A 22,436-nucleotide genomic window follows, 5' to 3' on the forward strand; every position below is an offset into this window, starting at 1 on the left:
TGAAGTCGAGGCGTCGTGGCTGAAGATGACGCGCCTTGGGACGGCAGGAACGCGGTCGCGCTAGTCCCGCACTCACGTGCTCTCAAGGCAGCATCGACCCACACCCACACCCGAATGCAGCACTAGCAAACGTCAACCAGGCTTCAGCCGCCTGAAGTCTGCACATACTCAAGTAAGTGAAGGCCTCCATATACTAAGTATGTGGACATCCACGTGAGAAGGGGCAATACCTAAGTTTACGCGTCACCATGATCCAACCATCATGTACCAAGTATGTGCCAGCAAGACAAAGTGATATAATTTCGGCACCCAATACGCCTGCAATGCTATAATCCTATCCTTGTATATCTGTAAAGCGCCGTTACAAACATCCCAATCTATCACGAAGCTTCCTTTCTCCTGCCCCGATCGCTCGAGCTAGCCTCCTCATCGTCACTGTCAACGCCCAGAGAGAACGTAGAGTCATTGTGCGACTCTCGCCCCTTCTCCGTGCCCACGCTCGCATAGCCATTGCCCGGCTTCTTTGGCACATCATCGAGATCATCGAGCTCCCGTTCGTCGAAGTCGGCAGCTTCAAGATCCTGCCTGCGTTCTTTCCTCCGGAAGTTGTCGAGGCCCATACCGGTGAGAAGAGACTCGCGTCCTTCGTCGTTGTCGGTGCTCTTGTATGCGCTGGTTGTGCGCCTGCTGCGCCACCACAGGAAGCCACAAAGGCAGGCGACGATGACGACAACGATGAGCGCGACCTGGCCGGAGCGAGCGTAGGCCTTCCACTCTGCGGCCTTGAGCTCCTTGGTTTTGTCTTCTTCGGCTTGCGTCGAGTTGGGGTGGTCGCCAACGCTGGTCAGCGGGCCCTTTTCGCCATCGATGAGGCTGTCGGCAGGAGCACCACCAATGGCCTCGATGTTCACGCCCATGAAGCGATCGAGCATGTCCCGAGTGCGCCTGGGGTAATCGAATGGAACCATGTGGCTGGAGTTGTAGAAGACAACATAGGTGAGGTTACGCGCTTCCTGCCATGTTCCAGCGGCTTCGCCTTCGAACATCCAGTCCTGCTTTGCGTTCTGCACACCAGGGGATGCTTCGAAACCCTTTCCGCCGTTCCACTTCATGTTGCCAATCATGGCCTCGGTGCCAACGTGGTTGCAAATGAAGTCCTTGTCACCAGAGAACAGGAGAGTTGGAACCTGCTCGATGAGTTCGGGTAGAAACTTGACAGCAGGCTCGCTCTTCCTGGCACGGAAATGGCCAGAAACAGCGCCGTTGCACTCCTGCCAGCCAGTCTTCTTGTCGGGGTTGATGTGGAGAGCCTGAATGACATCTGGGCGGCGGAGGTAGGGAGTGACCTGCGCAAGATCCGGGGGCCAGTTCATTCCACAAGATGAGTCGTCACGGAGACGGATGTCGTACATGTTGAGACACTGGTTCATGGTGTCGGCTTTCTTGTTTTTGGTCTCTTCCAGAATCCTGACCATGATTTGCTCGCACTCGCTCGTGTCGACGGTGTTCATGCCGCCTTCTTCGAGCTTTTTGACACATATCCTCTGTTGCTCTTCGACGCGTCTTGCCGAGTCGGTGTCAGCCCGCATGAGTCCATTCTGGTAGGCAAAGGGTATATAGGCGAGATACTGATCGACTGGCGATATCCAACCGTTTCCGATCATGAGACCCTTGAGCGCCCATGGTGTTTTGGAGAGATTTTCTTTGTTTCGTTTGAGGATAGCGCGAGCGATGTAGGGAATGTGTTGTCCAGCGTACGATTCACCAGCAATGTAGAACTACCATATGTCAGTATCCCGCGGGTCCACTTAGTCAAGCCACTCACATCGTCATGCTCGTATTCGGGAAATAGCGCAAACCACTTCTCCAAGAAGATAATCATGTGGTCGGCCATTTGGTCGAGTTCCGTGAGATAGCTGTTGGTGTTGACGTAGCTGAAGCCAGTGCCGACGGGCTGATCTACGAAGAGCAAGTTTGCGAATTCGTCCCATGAGCCGTTGTTGTATTCGAGATTGCCGCCTTCGCGCACTCTGTATGGGCCGACTTCCATCATGGCGCCGTCCATCGAGGAGCAGCCTGGCCCGCCGTTCAGCCATAGTACAGTGCGCTGTTTGTCTGCGATGTGGCGGTTCTCATAGTGCCAGAAGAAGAGGTTGCCGTTGTTCTCTGCATCGACTTCGATGTGTCTGTTTGATCGAGTTAGTATTGCTCTGTACGCGCGCATGCCTCTGCCAGTTCTGCTTACCCTGCGTGCATCTTAAGCAACGGCTTCGGCGCACCGGGCAGGTCGTGTATGAAGTAGTCGGCCTGCGTCTTCTCCTGCGCCATTATGCTCGGTAGCCATGATACCGTCGCCAGGAGGCCACCCAGGAGCGCCGTCCGCCATCGCAGCGGAAAATGTGAGGAGGCCATAGTGAGGCCGCGTTTCGGAGTTGAGGCCGCGGAGGTTGCGGTGCGCAGTCGCTATATCATGGGAAGTGAAGGGAAATAGGGCACAGCGAGTGCAGACAGAGTAGTGATAGGTGAATGCGCAGCCTGGCACAGTAGAGGGTATAGGCGCTGAGGTGCGAGAAGATCGGACTCCAGAGTACAGCTTAGGTGGCTACTGCGGCGGCGGCTGACGAGTCCGAGTTGGGATCCAGAACAGGGGCCTGTCAATGTAGATCGTGAGACGCAAGACACGCGAGCGATCCACAAGGGGGATGGCAATTTCAACGAATGGTCTTGTTCATTCAACAGTCGAGAACGAGCGAAGAAAGTTAACTGATATCAATATTATAGCGAGATGCCTGTTGAGGTACATCTTTGGGGTACCGTCCAAGCTTCGTCCCACGGCCAATCACACGCCACAGTGCCCATTCCGGCTACTGTCATCTCCGCGTCTCGAGAACGCGCATCGCGCCCCAGCATCTGACACGATGCAGCGTTCACTCATGCTTCACACATGTGTCAGCTCCGTCCTCAGGCCGCAAATCTTCCGAATGCGAACCCCGAATAAAATGTACACGCGTCCCTAGCCGCCGATGTTCGCATGCAGTTGTCAATCTCACATCCCAAGGTTCGCCGGGCTGACAATAACTCTTTGGACTACGTAGACTACTATCCCTCTAGCACCAACTCGTTATGCCGTCATTCCGCGCCAACGTGAAAGACGTTCTAGAGCACCACAGCATCCGATTCGGTCCGTCTGGTCGATGCCCCGACAGAGAGCTAGAGTCCCGCCTAGTACTACACCGCGGACCCCTTTCCAATCCTCGAAATGCTTTTTTGGAATTCCCGCAAGCGGTACATGTCAATCATCGTTGATGACTGTGTGCCACAGTGGCGCATGCTCATCTTCCGTACTGTTGGTACGCGAAGATGCGCGCTCGAGATGCGAAGGCAGCCCGTGTTCAGAAGAGATCGTTCAGGCTCTTGGCTGAGTCTTTGACGATCAGCTCACGCATTCCCTGTGCATCCGATTAATATCACGTACTGAGGCATGGCGACGGCATACACTTACCTTGGGCATGATAGGTTCCCCGTTGTCGTCCTTGACGTAGCGGAACGGCATTTGCGTGCTCTCGTTCTTGTTGATCTTGAGATCAGGATGGTCGATGTACGGGATCTTGTCGACGGGTACTGCGCCTCGTCAGCAACATGCATCAACGTCTGAATTGTTTGGCATACCCTTGTCTTGCACGCAAATCCTCGTGACACGTACTGCTGTGTCAGTCGTCATCTGTACCGGTCCCAAGCGACGTCCTTGATATCCCTTCTTGCGCAGCTCCGAAGTGCGGTCTAGGAATATGTTAGTCACCTGTACACATTGGAAGAATAGCGACAATCACACACCTCGTGGTGGGTCGTCTCCTAGTCGAGAGTCAGTCCTTTTCATTGCATTTCTTCTCTGGATGAGCGCGGATGCTTACCAAGTATACCGCCGAACAGGAAGATGTCGAAAGTCTCGCCATCTTCTGGACTCAAGTCCTTGGCTGCGGCAGGATCCAGCAGACACACTTTGTCTTTCTTGTCGGCATAGATCTCTTCAATACCTCTTGTCTCGACATTGAGTCCCTTGGCGCCCTGTAGGTTGGCTGGTAGCTTCAACGAAGCCGGCACTGAAGACAGCAAGAACTGTGCGCCGGATGCATGTGACTCCGCCGCGATACTGGAGTACTCAAGAGATGACCATTCCTCGAGCTCAGGGTCCAGATGTTCCACCACAAAGGTCTTGCCGGTACCAGCCATTTTCGGGATCGTTGTGATTGGAGGTGGGATGCGCTCCCCGTCTTGTGTATTTTTCTGGCGTGATAGTTTACTGCAGTGGTTAAGCGAATTACTCAACAGGCGGGGCTCTGTAAGATGTGTTCAGGCTCGATGTCGTGTCTTGCTTCCTGTGTTCTGGATCGATGGTGAGAACCTTGAAGCCCTGCAGTAGTATCTCGCTAATCAAAGTAGGTGGTGGTGGGGAGCATGGCTGACCTTCAGGGTTTGATAAAGTCTAGAACTAGCGCATCGAAGCAGCCTATCACACCCAAGCAACCGTCTATCGTGGTAAGCGGGGAAGCATCCTTTCGTAGTTGCAAGATAAAAAAAGTGCATCGTGATTCAGTCCAAGCATTGTTCCATGTGACGTCGCCGCGCCCAAACTCCAATGGCACAAAATACCGACACGGCAAGCTCTTTCGAGCTGGGCCCTGGCGATCATGATGGGTTTAGAGGCCAATGGTGTGCACGCGTGACGTTGTGAAGGTGCCGCGTCTGGTAAGGTCTACGGCAATCCAGCGTGCAGCGTGCATCCGACCAACGCGCGTAAGGGCCGGTTACACTTTTCGCGGAAACGGCTGCTTTGCCTTGGTGTCTTTGTGCGAGTTGCGTCAATTCATCCGTTAAGTCAGCCACGTTTTGGGGATTGTTCACGTCGGCCCACTCGTCGCCTACATATGTGCTGCATCTGCCCCTCCTTGAGTGACAACCTCGAGCGAAGCAATTGAAGAGACAGCAACACCCAAGTCTATTACATCACCCAAACTGTTCACATCCTGCCTCTACTGAGCGCACTGGACCTTCCGCAACTCTCAGCATCACCACTTTTGTTTTTTGTCTTGTTGCTCGATTGACCTCGTGCAGCATTCCGAGCAGCTGGAACCTCGGGCGATCCAGGCTTATCGCATAGTCGAGCTGGATAGAGGGGCACTCCTCCCACTCCCACCCAAACATCGTCGCTTCAACAGCACCAGAACCACAAGCCAAGCGAGTCATAACACGTCGACGTTGTTGTGTTGTCAGGCAGCAGCAAAGACACACGCCCGAGCTTTGTCGGCACCCAATCGTCAGCGCTGGAAGCCGGATCAATCACATCTATTCACCCTGTCCCTGTCACATAACGGGTAACGGTACTCGCCCAAAGTGGTCAGCGCGAGCCAACGACAGCAACTTTTAAACAAATTGCGACCCTTGACCCTTTTCTGTGTCGACCGTCCAACAAAGAATCCACTCGACAGACACTCCGCGCCCTTCGCGAGCAGCTGCCCCTCTGACGAACGTCACTTGCGATCCGCAACACCACAATCACCACCACCGCAACCATGAACCCGCACCAGCAGAACAAGGTCGATGTCAGCGTACGTCATAGCCACACAAAATCCATGCGCGCCCTCTAGGAATATGTCTAGCTAACAGCGATTTAGAAAATGTCGGAGCAGGAAGCCAAGCTCTTCCGTCTCTACGGCAAGCTGCCCAACAAGAAGGACTTGCTCCAGAACAAGCTGAAGGTATGAGAGCCTGCGAAATGCCCACATCTACATCCCTGCTAACCATGGCCGCAGGAGCGCAAGTACTTCGACAGCGGCGACTACGCCCTCTCCAAGGCCGGCAAAGCTGGTGACGTCGGCGTCACCCAAGTCGGCCGCGAGCACCCCAACCCCGAAAAGATCCCACACATCGCCCCGCCCACGCCCACCGGCCAGAACGGCAACGGCAATGGCAACGGCCACCGAGACAGCGTCACCGCCAACGGTCAAGGCGAGTTGGCAGGCAGCCCCGTCAAGGAACACACCTTCCTGCACCGCGAGACAAGCCTGAACCGCGAGACCTCCGCGTCAGACTTTGAGAACAACGAGAACGTCGAGGAGGGCGGCGCAGTCAAGGCATAGACGGCACACACCGGTTTGTCGCTAGCACTTCTGCGCGCTCCCCCTTTGCCCTCCTTTTGCTGCACTCATTTGGCGCAACCTTGGATGACGGGTGCCCAAAATGTATACATACGCACCCACCCTTTTTCGAACGGCCTGAACCCGGTTCTCATCGTCATTTACGGAGTCGGATGCGGCGTTCCCGGATGAAGCGAGCTTTCCCCATCACATGGCCGGCCGAGCACCTTTTTGCATCGGCACCCACAAACGCCTTATGGCTAAACATTTTTTTCCCTTTGCATATGAAGTTGGGGAGCACAGGCACGTTCTTCACTTCTTTGTGTAGTATGTTTGATAGGGGATGAGTGGGTTTTGCAGAGACCGGAGCATGTTCCGGGTGCTCTTGCAAGGTTGCCAGACTCGGATCTTTCACGGCCGCGAGCGTGTATGCTTGTTTGAGTAGAAGATTATCGTAGCAATATGATTACTGGGAAACTCAGTTTGGGCTGTTTAACTGCATGGTGATGACTTGCGCGTGTCTGAAAGGAGGATGCGCTAGTGTACATTGGAGCACGTGACTCGCTGACGCCTGCCCCATCAAGATATATCAGTAAGCGCACCCACAACGAAAGCTTCTCAGCATCTCACAAGCTTCTTCTTCAAAGCCCCGAAGTACTGTTTCTACTTAAATCTTCTTGCTTCCAAGATTAATCACAAGCCGCTGTCCCTCAGCAGCCGCATCCCTCAGCAACACTGCTGCCTCGGTACTACCAGGCCGCGCCTACCCTGGCCCGAATTGAGGGCAATTCCTGAGCATGCTAAACAAAACTACAAACACGGCACTACATATCGCCCATAGCTCTCCAAGCACCTCACCAACACCATGTTTCTTCTTCAACCTGCCCGCCGAATTACGCAACTTCATCTACACCTTCTCATATAACTCGCTCACAATCGAAGCCTCACTCACAAGCACTCCTCGCATTCAGTCCTTCTACGCGATCCCCAAGACAATCGTGCACAAAGGTAACGCCATATCACAACCCCGAAAAAAGGGCCTGCCGATCTGGTTGATGACATGCACACAAATTTTGAGAGAAGGCATGAACGTACTGTCAAGAGAGTACGCGTTCACCTCATACCACCCCGCCCTCGGCCTCGCCCGGAGTTCACGTCTCAGGGAACTATCCGCGGATGACGTGTTGAACAGGCTCGTCTTTGCGGCTGTCAAGACAGTAGTGTTCAATGTAAGGACGAGAAGCTATATCAAAGACGCGCACCCGGACGAGCTAGCACATGATTCTGACACCGAAGTCACGACTGAAGTAGGGCTTGCGCGGTGGCATGTAGACCCTACAATGGGCGGACAGATGGCTATATCGGGAGCGCACAGGGGGCAACGGCAGAGGACGGTGGTGGTTGAACTTAGGCCTCATGATGAGGAGATGTTGAACGTCCTGCACGAGGCTGGTTCAACTGTTAAAGAGCTGCGCATGCACTGGACTTACAACGTTTCTGGCCTCTTGTCGGGTGATGAAGTCGTTCTTAGGAATGAGGCGTTGGAGCGCTGGGTGGGCAGGTTGGAACGTGTGCGGATTAGAGTGGATAGTAAGGTGGATGAGTTGATGGCGAAGGAGATAGTGGCGGGATTGGGGGAACGGGCGGCGAAGAGACTTGTTGCTAGGGGAGGCGGGGCGTGCGATGGAGACGGAGAGACGGTGGAGGATGGGTTGAGCGTGAGATGGAGGGAAGAGGTGAGGAATCTTGGCGATAGACCGTTTGGTTACGGCCGCATCAAGAGGTATGTTACGGTTGAAAGGTCAGCTGGATGAGGGAGATTGTTCACGAAATATTGTGCTTTGACTCTAGGTTCTCGTACCAGCTACCAAAGCCCCCCGACTACGCATATTACGCAGTCAAGCCAGCATCTCAGATCTTCCGCTCGATCACCAACATCGACTCCCAATCACTGAGGTGGAGAGGACTAACCGCCGGTCTCACCTCCTTCCTAGTCCAACGCACGCCTGTGTCCTCTCCTGCAGTGATACCCACGAGTCGCCGTGAGCATTTCCTAGCAGCCTTCATCATCTTTTGCGCGAAAGCCCACTCCGCTCCTCCATACCGAACATGGACGCAAACCTTACGGAACCGCCCAGTCCACCTCTCATCAAAACAATCCATCATCTCTTCTTCACCCTCCAGTCACTCCGCACCGTAATAGTGGCTTCGACACCACATACGATCCCAGTATAGGTCCAAACACGCGTTCTCTCCAAGTCCATGAAAAATACAGTCGAGAAATTCGATGTCGTCTTCTTTCGCTTTCTCGAGAAAACGTGCAATTTCGCGTCGCGTGTACTTGGGACGAACAGGCCAGTGCAGTTTAAACCGCACAGTACGACCAGGTTGATACACAACGCTATCAATCTTGCCGCTGCCACCGTAGGTCACACTGTTGAAAGCAGGTAGTGCCCGCTGTTCGTCCGACAAAGTTAAATCTTCCATCACAGGCACCGGATCATCGAACACGAACGTACGCCATCTGCGGAACACAGCCATCGCTTCGGCGTGGATCTGTTTGTTGGCGAGCACCCATTTGGGTAGACCGATGATTGCATATCCGGGGTAGTAGCGGGAAGGAGTCGAAAAGTCGCGCACTAAAGCCTGGACGCTCGTCTCTTTGCTGGCGGTGCATGCGCGGGGGGAAGGACCGAAGACGTAGGCGTATGTCTTTTCTCGAAGTTCGGCTGGGAGGTCGAGAAGGAGGTTATGTGATGAGATGAGGGCAGATCTAGCCGACGCGGTGGACTTGGATGTTTCGAGGTGGTCGAGGTTCGAGGTGTCCTCGATGCTGGCGGGGTTTGTGCATGTTGAGTTCATTGTGGCTCATGAGTTGGCAATGAGTTGATACCCAGGGACATTGGTGTGATGTGCGGTGTTCTGGACTTCTTAATCGGGTCACGAAGAAGGTAGCCCAGGCAGCATTCGTCGCGCCTTCCTTCACTACCAGAAGAGGGCCGTGCCCGTGATCACGAGAATATCTAGCGCTGGAATTCGGATGCTTTCGCATATTTAATCTGGCACCTCTGGATCTTCTGACCTACGCAGGACAGATAGTCAACGATCGACGCTCGCCCCAACTCGACCTCATAGCTCACTCATAGCTCGGCCTGGCTGCTTCAATCGCTGCTCACCACTCCAACCCACTGCCCATATACGCGCAGACGACGACATGGCTCCTACCAAGAAGGCGCCGCCGAAGAAACGCGCTTTGTCGCCGGCAAAAGGCACTCGCTCCTCCAAGCGCTTGAAGGCGCAGACGCCAAAGGCTCGGCCTACGATCGCAAGCATTCCCGCTCAAGACGGATGCGCGTTCCTCAATATCCCCCGCGAGATCAGAAACCAAGTCTACATGGAGTTGCTCAAGGGACTGGATCTTATGTTCCGCGTGGATAAGCTCATCATTGCTGCAACACAGAACATCGAAGGCTACGTCGGACACCCGGGACTAACTAAACGTGGCCTCCCGCTATGGTCACTGTCAAGCCAACAGATTTGTTACGAAGTCCTGGACTTGATCGCACGCAACCACACGTTCCAACCCTGTGGGCGCCCAAAAATTGCAGAAACCCAAATGGACGAAGGTGTCCCGAACACGCTAGTTTTCAGTGAAGGTTGCGTACAAAACATCAAGTTATGGCCTTCATTTGACCGTACCGCTAGAAGCACTGGTGTGGTTGGCGACCAGTCTGTACCTTTCCTGAAGTTAATGGACAACCTCTCCCTCAAGGATGCGTATCTGGGGATGGTCTGGCAATTTGATCACGATCGACGAGACCGAGAGGATAACGATCCCACGGATCTGACTGAAGAATGGGGAAAAGATTGGCAAGGAATGTTTCGCAAAGTCAAGATCAATGTTATGGTCAGAGGTCTCAAGAAGAATACTACACCATTATGGATTATGGACGAGGCGGAGAAGTTTGCACTGAGACTAGTCGGTACGCATGGAAGTGTGTTATGGGAGGATCAAAACGATGTGGTTCAGGTGTTCTGGAGATTTATGTCAGGGTGGTACGAGGAAACGGCACGGGTACGACATCTCACCGTCGAGCGGAAGGTGTGAGCAAACGCATTCGAGAAGAACACATAATTGTTCCTGGTATCTCATGGCCCCACCGTTCAAAGCAGTCATCAGAACGGTCTCAATAGTCGAGGGCTGTCCGCTGCAGTTCCAGCCAATGTCATCGTCTATATCGAGGCCTCGCTCTTCGTTGGAGATGCGACGCTAGCCACAACCAGTTAGCTCTATACCAATACGACGGCTACTTAAACTTCGATCCCACTTGTGAAGCCATGTTTTCTTCTCTCTACAACACTCCCCCATCGCGACGTACGGTTCTGAGGTCGTCTCACGCCTTCCTGTCAGGTTCTCGCCTGATAGCAACACCTTTCAACATGCATCTCCGCAACGCAAAACGCTACTCACCCGACGACGGACCCTACGTCCCCCGTAAGCGCCGCCAACGCAGCACAAAAGAGGATCTTGAACGATCAAGACTCATCACCACTCAGAATCAGCAGTCACCACTCTTCACTCGCCTGCCCCGCGAATTGCGCGACATGATCTGGGAGCACGCATTTGGCTCCGATGAAACTACCTTTCATTACCGTAACCTCGCCATAGATACCAAAAACCGAAAGTACCCCTCGAGCTGTCTCGATGACCACTACATGGGCCTTCCCGAGTGGCTACTTTCGTGCAAAACGATTCTTGGGGAAGCGCTTGAACTGTTCTATAGGACGCAGACATATGTCCCAACCACAGAATATGGAAGAACAAAACGAAGAGTAAGCCTAACACCAAAAGTTCGCCGCAGAGTTTTCAGTGCGAAATCATGTTATCGTGCACCACCAAACCCGGTGGACCGCAGCGAGTACAAGAACGCACTTCTCTTCAACAACAGCATCAAGAACGTCGAAATGACATGGAAAGTCACGTTGAATTGGCAAGGGGCTACAGGCGCCGCGAAAGATCTGTGGTTTGCGCCGGACGAGGTCGACACCATGTTTGTGCGATACCTGCAGCGACTCCGACCAGATCTCAAAGACGTTAAATTCGTCTGTGAAGTGGCATTCTTCTGCCAGGTGTGCAGTTATGTGCGTACGGAAGCGGACCCACACGACAAAAAGAGAAAGGAAAAGCGGAGAAAGAGCCTAGATGGCAAGATAGAAGGACTTCGTGGGTGTTGCAGAGGCCTGACTGTTGAACTTCAGAGTAACGTGTGCGAGCACTGCGAATTGGACAGTTCGGATCAACTGTTCGAGGAAAAGGCGACGGTGGAAGCGTGGGCAAAGGGCATTGTTGGTAGTGATGCGGAGGTGCACGAATGCGAGGATACGAGAGACACGTCCTACTATGAAAAGGGGACAGTCTTGAGGACTATCAGAGTTTCCACGCAGAGATCATGAATGCGCGGTAGTGCAGCGTCTATACTTGGTGGCCGAAAACAGCGAAGAAAGCCAGGCTATCCACTGTCAATACTGGATATCAACAAACATATCAAACCCGTCCCGCCATCCCCCCTTTACTCCCCTCATCCGCCCCATCCCCCACCCCCTGCTGTTCAGGCGCCCACGTCCCATCCTCCACACTCCTAACCAACTCATGCACCTCAAGCCTCAAATCCACAATCTCCCTCCCATTAACAAGATCATTCTCATCCGCCCTCTTCCCCGCCTCCTCCTCGTCCCTCGCAATCCCCGCCTTAACATGGCGATGCACCAACCTCTTCCTCGCAACATCAAAGTCCACATCCACGAACCAAAGCTCATCCATGAGCTTCGCAGCCTCGTTCCAAGGCGCCTTGTTCAAAGAACAGTAGTTACCTTCGAAAATGACGATGCGGACGGAGGGCGCGATGGCGATGTCGTTTTCGACGGGGTCTTTGAGCGCGTGGTCGAAACTGGGGGCGTAGAGTGTGGAGCTCTCGGGACATATGGGGTCTCGCAGTTTCTTTACTAGGCTGTGAAAGGAGTCGCCGTCGAATGTGAATGCCGCGCCTCTTCTTGCGTGGGCGCTGTCGGGATCGGGCATTGCGTCGAGTTGTTGGCGCGAGAGGTGGAAGCCGTCCATTGGTATGAAGGCTGAGAGTGGGTTACTGTTGGCGGTACCGGGGGATTGCTGTGCATGTTTCTCGTTTAGTTTGGTTGAGACGATGGCTGCTAGTGTTGTTTTGCCTGGTCGTGGTCAGCGGGTTGGGGATTCGGTCGTTGATGCATGCAGGTGTACGTACCAGACCCTGGGATACCGGATACGGCGATTAGCAAGCGCTTCGACGCAGGGACATCTTGATATTGGTCTGCGGTCTCGTCAACACGTGTCTCTTATTTCCAACTCGTAATTGTCACATACCCCAGACCTTGTTTGCTAGGCGCTCTACTTGTTCTTCCATGTTGATGTAATCTTGAAATGGCGCCAAATTTGTTCTGTGTCAGAAATCGCGTAAAAGTCTTTATATCTTGCTATCCTGGAGTCGATCGGGATCGCCAGCATCCAAGGCGGGATGGCTGGCTTTTAGTTCGCTCATCCGCATTTGCAGATTGTGGGGGCTCGGCGGCGTGAGTGGACCGCTGACGTCGCGCGGGAGGTTGGCGGGTTGGAACTGCCAGTATCCTGGCTGTCTGTTCAGCCTTTTAATGTCGATTGGGGTCAAGACTGGTGTCATTTTCCGTGATAGGTCCTACTTAGGAGTGCTCCGAGATGCATCCCAGAAAAGTTGAAGTTTTTTGGTATGGGAGGTGACAAATGCCTTTCCAAAGTTGGCGTCTAGGTAATAAGATGGAAACGACCAGTCGCTATATCTATCCCGAACCACATCATAGGCGAATTATGGATGTAGATCTTTCGGACGATGAGTAAAGCGAATTGTGATTCTTATCGCGTGCGACTGATTGAAGATGGAAGTAGAGTTCTTTTGGCCATGGCGTAGCGCGTCATCCAATCACAACGCAGCAGGAACCAAGGCCGCTCTGCCTAGGCAAATATGTCCGATATAGCCGGCGCATTGCTGTCGCTGTCAGCTAAGAGCTAAGTCAACGTAGCAGAGATATGCCCCGAAGCCTCGCGCCACCGCAGTCGTCCCGAAGAGCTTGAGAGCAATTGGTCAACGCGTCGTGAAACGCGTCGCACCCATTCGACGTCATCATGCTCCCGCCAGCCCTCCTCGCGCTTCTATTCACGCTTCTCCCACACGCGTCCACCGCCGACCACAAGGTACCGACTAGCAACGAGTCGCTACTATGGGGCCCTTATTGTCCGAATCTGTATCTGGGTCTGCGCGCCCGCATGCCCAAAAGTCTCATTGCGGGCGTCATGTGGGGGAGACTGGAAGATGTAGAGACGAGTAAGTAGACACTTTGAGGATATGCGTACAGCGCTAACTAGTTCTATAGCACTCCGACATGACGTGAACCAGAGCGACGGCATGGCCAAGTACGGTTGGATCTCATACGATACACGAGAAGGCGGCCGACAAATGATAGAAGACGTCGGAAACAAGATAAACCTCATAACCGAGTTCATAAAGCACTCTGAAGGCCAGAGCCAAGGGAATTGGGGTTTGCGCATCAAGGGCATGCCTAGGCCTGATGCGCCCAAAGACCTCAAGACTACCGTGGTCTTCTACATTGGCATGGAGGCCATGGAAGCCTGTGCCGACTGCAAGCTCGAGGCGCGTCAACAGTTTGAGGCCGACGAGAAGACGGTTCAAGCTGTGAACATGAATATTGCGCATCCGAAGTTGGGTAATGCGGGTATTCATATCCCTGTACCCATCAATGCAGACGAGAAACGTGAAATAGCGTATATCAAGACGCTGAACGTTACGAAAGATAGGTTGTGGCAGGGCAAATGTAAGTACAATGAATGCCATGATATCTTCAATCCCATCTACCTGTGCTTCGAACCTCCCCATGGTGTCATGAACAACCAGCTGATGAGCATGTGCAAGAAGCCACCTTCTTGGAGTCGCTGAAAGACCAAACGAAAGACCGCACCGAGCCGGGACCAAATGATATCGTACTGCGCAACGCTCCGGGCAACGGCAATTTGCAGCTAGTGCAGATGGTGTGCCATGGGGAATTCGAGGTCAGCACCACGATCATACGTTTATACTGAGACTAACCTCAAGCAGTTCGACATCCTGTACTCGAGTGATACTGCGAAGCGAGCCATGACCTGTGAGTACTCACCTCCGCCATGATACGAAGAAGTGCATCCAGGAACCAGATATGCTAATGCCGTCCAGCCGCCGGTCTTACCACCAGTCTAGAGGAAACCCTCGCATCCTTTGCCAAGAACTTCGACGCAGTGTTCACCCCGAAGACCCCCTTCACCACCGTCATGCACCGCGCCTTCTCTCGGAATACTTTCTCCAATCTGCTAGGTGGACTAGGCTACTTCACCGGCACTACCAAGGTCGACACGTCGAAGAAGGCCATATACGCTGAGACCACTGCAAACTTCTGGCAGAAGTCAGTCGACGCAAAGAAGCATACAACGCCGGAGACGAAAGGCCCGTATGAGCTTCTCACGCATACGCCATCTCGTGCAGCCTTCCCAAGGGGCTTCCTATGGGATGAAGGGTTCCATCTTCTTCTTGTCATCGAGTGGGATGCTGATCTCGCTCTCGAGGTGATACGCGACTGGCTCTTAAACCTCATGGATGATGACGGCTGGATAGCAAGAGAGCAGATTCTAGGCGCGGAAGCCGAGGGTGCCACGCCTGCTGAATTCGTCACCCAATTTCCACACATTGCGAACCCGCCAACGATGTTTCTGGTCATCTCAAAGTTCATCGATATTCTGAAAGGGACGACCAAGTATCATGGTCACGACTCCTTGTACCTTGACAAAGCTGAGACGGGGAAAGCTTTGGTGGCGAAGATGTATCCGTACCTCAAGAAGCACTATGACTGGTTCCGGAAGTCGCAATCTGGAGATGTGGAGGTCCATTCGATTCCATCGGCCAACTTAAATGAGGGCTACCGATGGCGTGGCCGGACACCAGGAACGAACCTTGCCAGCGGATTGGATGATTACCCCCGAGCGGAGCCTCCCGACATCACCGAGTTGCATTTGGACGCCTTGTGCTGGGTGGGCGTAATGGCACGAACACTAGAACGCATCGCCTTCTTCACCGAAAACGCCCACGACGCGCTCACATACCAAAACCACATCCGCGGCGTCAAAACCAACATCGACACGATACACTGGTCCAAAGAATCAAACACCTACTGCGACGCCGTCGTACGCAACGACCTACACACCCACGCCTGCCACAAAGGCTACATCTCCATCTTCCCTCTCCTCACCGGCTTCACCGACGCCTCCCACCCCCATCTCCCCGCCATGCTAACCCTCCTCCGCGACCCCAACCACCTCTGGACCGACTTCGGCGTCCGCAGCCTAAGCCCCGAAGACGACGCCTACGGCAAAGACGACAACTACTGGCGCTCGCCCATCTGGATAAATATCAACTACCTCCTCCTCACCAACCTCCTCGACCTCGTCCAAATCCCCGGTCCCTCACAGCAACGCTGCCGCGAAATCTACATCGAACTCCGCAGCAACATCGTCCACACGGTGTTCAACTCGTACCTCCAAACAGGCTATATCTGGGAGCAATACGACCCTGTTAAAGGTGCTGGACAACGTACCCAGCACTTCACGGGCTGGTCGGCGTTGGTGGTCAAGATCATGGCTATGCCTGATTTGGAGAGGGATGATGGCGTTACGGAGAAGGTGAAGGGGTATTATGAGGAGGCCAAGAAGCAGGCGGGGATGAATCAGAGGACGGGGGCGGGGAGTGTGGTGTTTGCGGTGGTGTTTATGGGGTTTGTGTATGTGACTAGGAGGAGGTTTGCGGGGACTTTGAGGGGGTTGCGGAGGGGGAAGTGAGGGGTTGGTGTGGGAGGAGAGTGATGGGTAGCGTGCGACGTGTGTAGGCCACAGAGTTGGGTATGGGTTTGGCTGCGTGTTTTTGCTTGCATTTTCACAAAGCCTGTGGTGTAGCGTTGAGCGCTATAGGAATTAGAGGAATCTCTTGTACAAATGACCTTGGAATTGTAGATGCTACTATACGCAAATTTGAATTACAAGTAAAGAGTCTCTTCATCCGAATCGTGCTCTCTGCCATCGAGGTCTTGAAACGCAAGACTGGAGGAGCGCGTTCCATAATAATCCTCATCACGATACGACTCCCACTTAGCGTAAACCTTAGTGTCTTCAACAAACCCCGGTCTGAACCCCGAGCCCCAACGTTTCTTAGCTTCCATAAGCACTTTGCGATTTCTCTGAGATATTTCCGACCTCCTCTCCTGGGATACATACCACCGACTAGTGCGAGGCCATATGTGTGGAATCGCTTCAGGACGGGTGCCAATCCAAAGACTTGTTTCAACACCGGCCTCCAACAGATCACCATACAGGTTCTCAATTCTTTCAGATACGTTAGGGCCGAAGAACTCGTTGCTGTAGTACTCAAACCCGTTGGATATATTGAATTGCCAATCGCAAATTGCAAATCCCAGGTAGCGAAGTCGAGGAAGTGTTTCGGGGTTTGAGCGTTTTGCCTCGATGAACTGTTGGAGAATTCCATGTGATGACCAAATTCTATCCCTTTCCTCGAGCCCAAGTCCATGTACTATGAATGCCTCGATGCTCGGGGGCAGGATCTCTTGAAGATTGGACTCAAACCAATGTGGGGGGAGCATTGCCTTCGGGAGCGTAAGCGCTTTGAGCCTTGCAAAGGACTGAGGACGCACCATGTAGCCCTCGTCCCAATCCCGTACAAAGGCATGCCAAAGCGCAATTTCTTCTAGACTTTCACGCTGTTCCAAGATCGCTGGCCATAGATTCTTGGTGCTCATAGGAGGGCCACTGTAAATCTTATAGTCTCCTCCTCTTAATCCAAAGGAAAGCTTCTTCAACGGCCCGCAAGCCTTTATGAGCGGTGTCGCGGTTTGCTCATCAATACAGCCTGGCATGATCTCCAAGGTTTCAACGCTCTTGAGGTGCGCATGAGGGACCATTTTGAGATGCGACTCGAACAGATTCCATAGTCTGAGGGTTCTGACTGTTGGAGGTAAGAAGCGCAAGTGGTTTGGATCGGTAACCGAATGCATGTTGATGACAATTTCGGACAGGTGTTCGTAACGACCGTGTCGTAGTGGTAAGGCCCACCAAGGAGACTCCAAACGCTTCGTGTACGAGTACTCATCATCTCCAAGATTGACCCATTTGACATTTGGAAGAAGCCGAAGTATCAATGAGCCCATCGCAACGAAATCGCGATCGTACTTGACGAGTTCAATGATGGACTGGAAGTAATCGAAAGCCAATTCTTCCGGTGACAGCTCACATTGGAGTTGCGAAATTATCCGAGCGCGATCGCGAGCGTTTAATTTGCGTCTGATTTCTTCCGGAGGTTCCTCAAAGATGGATAGCGCCAAGGATTTGACCAAAGGCCGGCAATCCTTTGATTCAGTAACGGTTCGCAGAAATTGGCCTACATTCTCTTTCGTTATGAGAACACTTTCGTATAGCTGACGTGTAGCGTAAGGTCGAAATCTCTGGCAAGTGAGAGCGAGCGCGTAGAGATCTTCGCTATCGACGTAGCTAAAGCACTCCAAGTACGCGTCGGCATGCAAGTCAACGATCGTAACGTTGCACATTGTGGATTCAATAGAGTTGAGAGGTTGCTGGGGCAAAAGGACGAGTGATGAGATCAAAGTTGGAGATGCGTAATTGACATACGCTAGAAGACGCAGCTACAGGACATGTATTCTCAGAAAAGTCCTGACATGGATCACAACACGTCACTAGGGCTTCCAGGTCGACCTGAGTGATCGGCACTATCGGCTTCTCCATTATGCCGATTCAGGAGCGTGCGCTTCAGCGTTCCGCGGCAAGCTCATATAAAACAAGGCAAGTTGTGACTTTGATGGCTTGGCAACAGATGAACTATCGGAGCAGGGTCGGGGCAAAGTCACTGGCGTCGCGAGCGTACGGCCCACGGTGCTTGATGCGATGGCTGTCAGAATCGTATTTAGTCAACCATCAGAGAGAGCAATCACTGTACAGGGTTCTCGTGACATTGTCATTCTACCAGATACGTATAGATCAAGACAGAGTTCGTTATCATGCGACCGCGATCAGGGTGCCACCATATCAGGAGTATTCCTGTTGTCATTCTGACCAAGTGCTACCATCTTGCGTCAAGGCGCGCTCAGCTATCACATGTGCAGACCACTTTGGTTTGGATGATCCTTGTGTACCTTCCACCTGCCCTAAGTCGCGCCAGGTCACACGACCCTGGTCACCGACAAGTCTCCTCACGCAGCTGTCTGCTACCTGCATCAGCTCCTCCAGCATCAGCTCATGTTTGAGTACCACAATCGTAATCTTCACCTCGCTGAACTTTCCATTCCACTCATCACCCCACCACTCCTTGAACCACACTTCGGGCTCACCTGGAAGCCATTCATCGGTCTTCCAACCCCGTTCCCAATGTAACGCGAGGGTCGTTTCGTGAAGTCGTAACCTGCTCAGCAGTCCGAGAAAGTGCTCAGTTCGTTCCTCATCGATAAAAAACATGCGCGACGCGATCCAACCATCGCACATGAGATCGGCCAGCTTGACCCGAGAAATGATCTTGACACGACGTATCGAATTGGTATGAAATACAAGCGAGTTCGGTGGCACCGGCTGGTCCAACTGGAGGCGCGGTACCCTTTCAGCAGCTTGGAACACCCAATCTCGTTTGATCATATTGGATACGTCCGAACAGATGAGCTTGCAAGTTCTGATCCAGGTAGGCAATCCTCTCGATTGGTTGGCATCGTCGTGATGGTCTTGAGTATGTTCGTAGGGCCCACGAATATAGGGAGCGATAGCGTCATCGGGATCTTGCCATGGATAGGCCCTGGGGCTAGCGACGACGTAAATTTCATCAACACGAAACTTGAAATACGTAGTTGCGAGAACATCAGCGTAAATCTTGTCTCGTATCTCACGAGGGAGTCGAGAGAAGCCGGTTCCTTCCTGTACAGAGTTAGTCGAGTTCAGAACCATGGTCAGAAGGGCAGAGAGCTTCGCTACCTACATTCGCCAGATCAAGCGGGCCGCAAGGTTGTCGACGTCTCCCAGGTGAAGGACTGTGCCGTATCATCGTTCAGGGGAAAGTTACGTGTCGACCAGTGACGTGAATAGAGTCTGTATAAGCAGTGGGAGGACTGTAGTTGAGAAGGGAGTATTGACTTCTGGTGAATGGGGATGGCCGCTGACCCCTAGAATGACTGCCTGTGTGACGTAGTGGGTTGTCTCACCTCGAAAGGGCCTTATGGCAAGTTAGATATTGTCTGATCACTATCTCGGCTCGTGTCAGACCCTCGAGATTGATCCTTACGGCACAGCATTCCCCAGAAGCAGCTTCCGCCTTGGCTGATGCTGTCGACCAGTATCGCAGGCTCAGGAAAAGGAGTAGCGGTGAGCACGTGCAGAAGCGGATGATACTACTCGCATTGACGTAAGGGCTCTGAACTTTCTCGCTCCTGCGCACGGATTTGCACTGATCATTGCTGGCAGCATGACTAGGAACTCCGTCCGAGAGCGCGCTGGAAACCAAAGCTCTTGTGACACTAGGGAAAGCCCGCCTGAAGAAGTGATTGTAGGATCTCGGCTTTGCCTCTGATTTGTACATCTTGGATAGTCGGTCTCGTGTTAACATGGGGTGAATTGTATGTAAACAGCTTGTGATGTTGTACGCGGAGGTTTGGTCCGTAGACACCTGGGCAGTGCGAAAACGCTCACGTGCTGGGCGGCTTGCGGGATGTGCAGTCATGGCGCCCCTGAGCGTCACGATCTACGCCACCTAATACATTGACTCAGTTCTCTCTGATATCATCATTCCAGGCGTATCTCGACGCGGGTTGTTTCCAAGGTTCTGTTGTTATTGTGAGGCTCACTGCGCTAGTCGCGAACGGGATCTCATGACCGAGAGCCCCACGCCTGGGCACAGGCTAAGAGGTGTGGCGCTAAGTTCCGAGTCGTCAACCCACGGAACGGGCGAACATGCTGAGTCGGCACGGCGGGAGCTCAACCTGATGCGCTTCATGTGTCAGAGCTAAACTCGGGCCAGGTTCTCCACACCATGATGCCGACCACCTGGGCAAAGCTGGTACCTACACTTCGTCGGGAACGCTTTGTTGCACACACTATCGCGCATTAGTCTCAAGGCGAGAAGTTAGTTTCTATTACAGGAAGTCGCTTTCGTACCTAATGTTTGCCATCATGGAAGCTGGAGGTGTTGGAGATAACCGCGAGCAAGATGACGAAGACACCCAGTGACGAAATGCCCCGTAGATCATCGAGACGAATGACGTCGCGTTCGGCTCACCCGTAACGGGCTCACAGGTGTTAGTCCCTGCCTGTGTAGCTACGTACCAGCAGGCGAAGATGAAGAAATACCCGGGTTCGCTCCCATGTTGCGAACAGCAAAAATCCGCACTGCACTTCCATTCGCAACTGTCAAACTTGTATTACTACTTTGCCCACTCTCAAAATGAACCCTTCGAAGAAACTCAAGACCAATGCTGGCCCTTCCACCCAGGTGCCATCTGCTACGGGCACTACTGTAGTACCAGATACATCTGCATCTGGTGATCAACTGGGGCCGACTTCAGATCGACCATCCAATTCGACAGCGCCCCAGCTGCATCCTGTTCGCGAAACGAACTCGCCATACGCTGGACCACACTATCCTGATTGCGATGCAGAGGCCAAAGGCGCTTCCGAATGTAAGTACATACAGCAAATGAGATGATAAAGAGGCTGACTTATCAGGCGGCTGCACTGCGAGGCTGAAGAGCCAACTAGAGAAGAAAGATTCATCCATCGCGATCGCCATGAGCCACGGCGTCAAGCGACCAGCTCCCGAGAGCGTCGGCTCCGATACAGCTTCTGCTCCCGAGAGCGTCGGCACCGACACAACTTCTGCTCCCGAGAGCGTCGCCACCGACAGAGCTCCTGCTCCAGAGAGCGTCGACACCAATACAGCACCGACCTCGCTTCCCTCGACCCGACAAGATACCAACAATACCAACCTGTTCCACAACGGTACTCCTGTATCCGAACTCAAACATTCTGGACCGAGTGGAGCTGGCCAAACACCGAAGCATTGGGTGCTATGGGTAGCTCGGCGGAAAGGCATCATGTTTGGCTGCTACTGGGACATGGAGCAGTTTACCAGGCTCTTCTCCAAAGCGAGGTACAGAAGTTTCCCTGACGAGGCGGCGGCTCAAAAGTTCTTTCAGCAAGTGATTCCTAAGACACCCATACCCCCGACCAGACACGTCGCTCCTGGTGAAGAGATCATCTCGGACGAGGAGTTTCTCGCCACAAGCACACTGCATCAAGATGGGAATGTACAGAGCTCTGCGGCCTCTGCCGCAGTTCACGCCCCCACGGCCCCCTCTGTACCCCAAAGCACCGCCGCTCCTACCTCTACAACTTCCACAACCCCTCCCACTGGAGCTCCGACTACTCCAGCTCCAGTTGCCAGCGCACCAACTGTCGACGCTCCAACTGCCAATGCTCCAACAACTTCGGCACCGGCTACCGCTACTACCAGCAGTGTACCTGCTACGGCTCCAACTGCTACGGCTCCGACGGCTCCAGCTTCTGTCACCAGTACTCCGACCGCTACGGCCCCTCATGTACCCGACCAGCATGTTCATGCACCCGCTGAACCTTCCAACGATCCTCCTGTCGGCCAACTAGTGAACAACCTACAGCAGTCCATTCGGAAGCCGCTGTCGTCCGAGGCCAAACAGCAAGTATTAGAACAGATCGCGGCAGTTCTAGCATAACCTTTTGTAGTACAGCGTGCTTTTGACCTTACTGTTTGTTTTCTGTGTTGATGGGCCTGAATGCAAGGGTGGGTGGGCTGTCAGGTTGAAGTGGGCGGCTGTGGGCGAGAGGTTGCATTCCTGCAGGGTTGGCGCATGTTGTTTTTACATCTATCTATATGAGAAATATATTCAGTAACCATTACACGAATGAGACGCTGCTCTGCTTTGCCATACCTGATATCATGTGACTCGTTAATTTACGGTATAGGTACTTAGGTACTGTGGTGTACAATGGTTGTTGAGTTGAGATTTTACTGAGTTCCATGGTTGCGGTATTGAAGCCATGGCTTACTTTGACACGTGATGGGTACTTCCAAGGTTGGGTACGAACGTGGCGTCACGCATCCT

General features: G+C 53.2%; 6 protein-coding genes across 6 annotated transcripts; 3 read left to right on the forward strand and 3 right to left on the reverse strand.

Moving 5' to 3' along the window:
• Positions 1-380: 380 nt before the first annotated feature.
• On the reverse strand, positions 381-2,412 carry KEX1 (Cell death protease; the record flags this gene model as incomplete). The annotated part of the gene is made up of 3 exons (XM_049371309.1): positions 381-1,778; positions 1,826-2,186; positions 2,246-2,412. 3 exons carry the CDS (start codon positions 2,410-2,412, stop codon positions 381-383), a joined length of 1,926 nt encoding a protein of 641 aa, XP_049216962.1.
• Positions 2,413-3,392: 980 nt separating this feature from the next.
• On the reverse strand, positions 3,393-4,230 carry J4E78_010734 (uncharacterized protein; the record flags this gene model as incomplete). The annotated part of the gene is made up of 5 exons (XM_049371310.1): positions 3,393-3,449; positions 3,503-3,621; positions 3,670-3,780; positions 3,835-3,852; positions 3,912-4,230. The coding sequence occupies 5 exons, from the start codon at positions 4,228-4,230 to the stop codon at positions 3,393-3,395; spliced, it is 624 nt and encodes a 207-aa protein (XP_049216963.1).
• Positions 4,231-5,570: 1,340 nt separating this feature from the next.
• Positions 5,571-6,137, forward strand: J4E78_010735 (uncharacterized protein; the record flags this gene model as incomplete). The annotated part of the gene is made up of 3 exons (XM_049371311.1): positions 5,571-5,606; positions 5,673-5,756; positions 5,811-6,137. 3 exons carry the CDS (start codon positions 5,571-5,573, stop codon positions 6,135-6,137), a joined length of 447 nt encoding a protein of 148 aa, XP_049216964.1.
• Positions 6,138-11,679: 5,542 nt separating this feature from the next.
• Positions 11,680-12,571, reverse strand: J4E78_010736 (uncharacterized protein; the record flags this gene model as incomplete). Its single annotated transcript, XM_049371312.1, has 3 exons — positions 11,680-12,356; positions 12,413-12,478; positions 12,532-12,571. The coding sequence occupies 3 exons, from the start codon at positions 12,569-12,571 to the stop codon at positions 11,680-11,682; spliced, it is 783 nt and encodes a 260-aa protein (XP_049216965.1).
• A 752-nt stretch (positions 12,572-13,323) lies between these two features.
• Positions 13,324-16,077, forward strand: J4E78_010737 (uncharacterized protein; the record flags this gene model as incomplete). The annotated part of the gene is made up of 5 exons (XM_049371313.1): positions 13,324-13,522; positions 13,572-14,030; positions 14,111-14,265; positions 14,312-14,357; positions 14,426-16,077. 5 exons carry the CDS (start codon positions 13,324-13,326, stop codon positions 16,075-16,077), a joined length of 2,511 nt encoding a protein of 836 aa, XP_049216966.1.
• A 4,663-nt stretch (positions 16,078-20,740) lies between these two features.
• J4E78_010738 (uncharacterized protein) lies at positions 20,741-22,046 on the forward strand (the record flags this gene model as incomplete). The annotated part of the gene is made up of 2 exons (XM_049371314.1): positions 20,741-20,975; positions 21,022-22,046. 2 exons carry the CDS (start codon positions 20,741-20,743, stop codon positions 22,044-22,046), a joined length of 1,260 nt encoding a protein of 419 aa, XP_049216967.1.
• Between the last annotated feature and the right edge of the window lie 390 nt (positions 22,047-22,436).

This window comes from Alternaria triticimaculans (genome assembly GCF_023758025.1).
Source record: "Alternaria triticimaculans strain BMP 0046 chromosome Unknown scaffold_38, whole genome shotgun sequence".
Taxonomy (NCBI): Eukaryota; Fungi; Ascomycota; class Dothideomycetes; order Pleosporales; family Pleosporaceae; genus Alternaria; species Alternaria triticimaculans.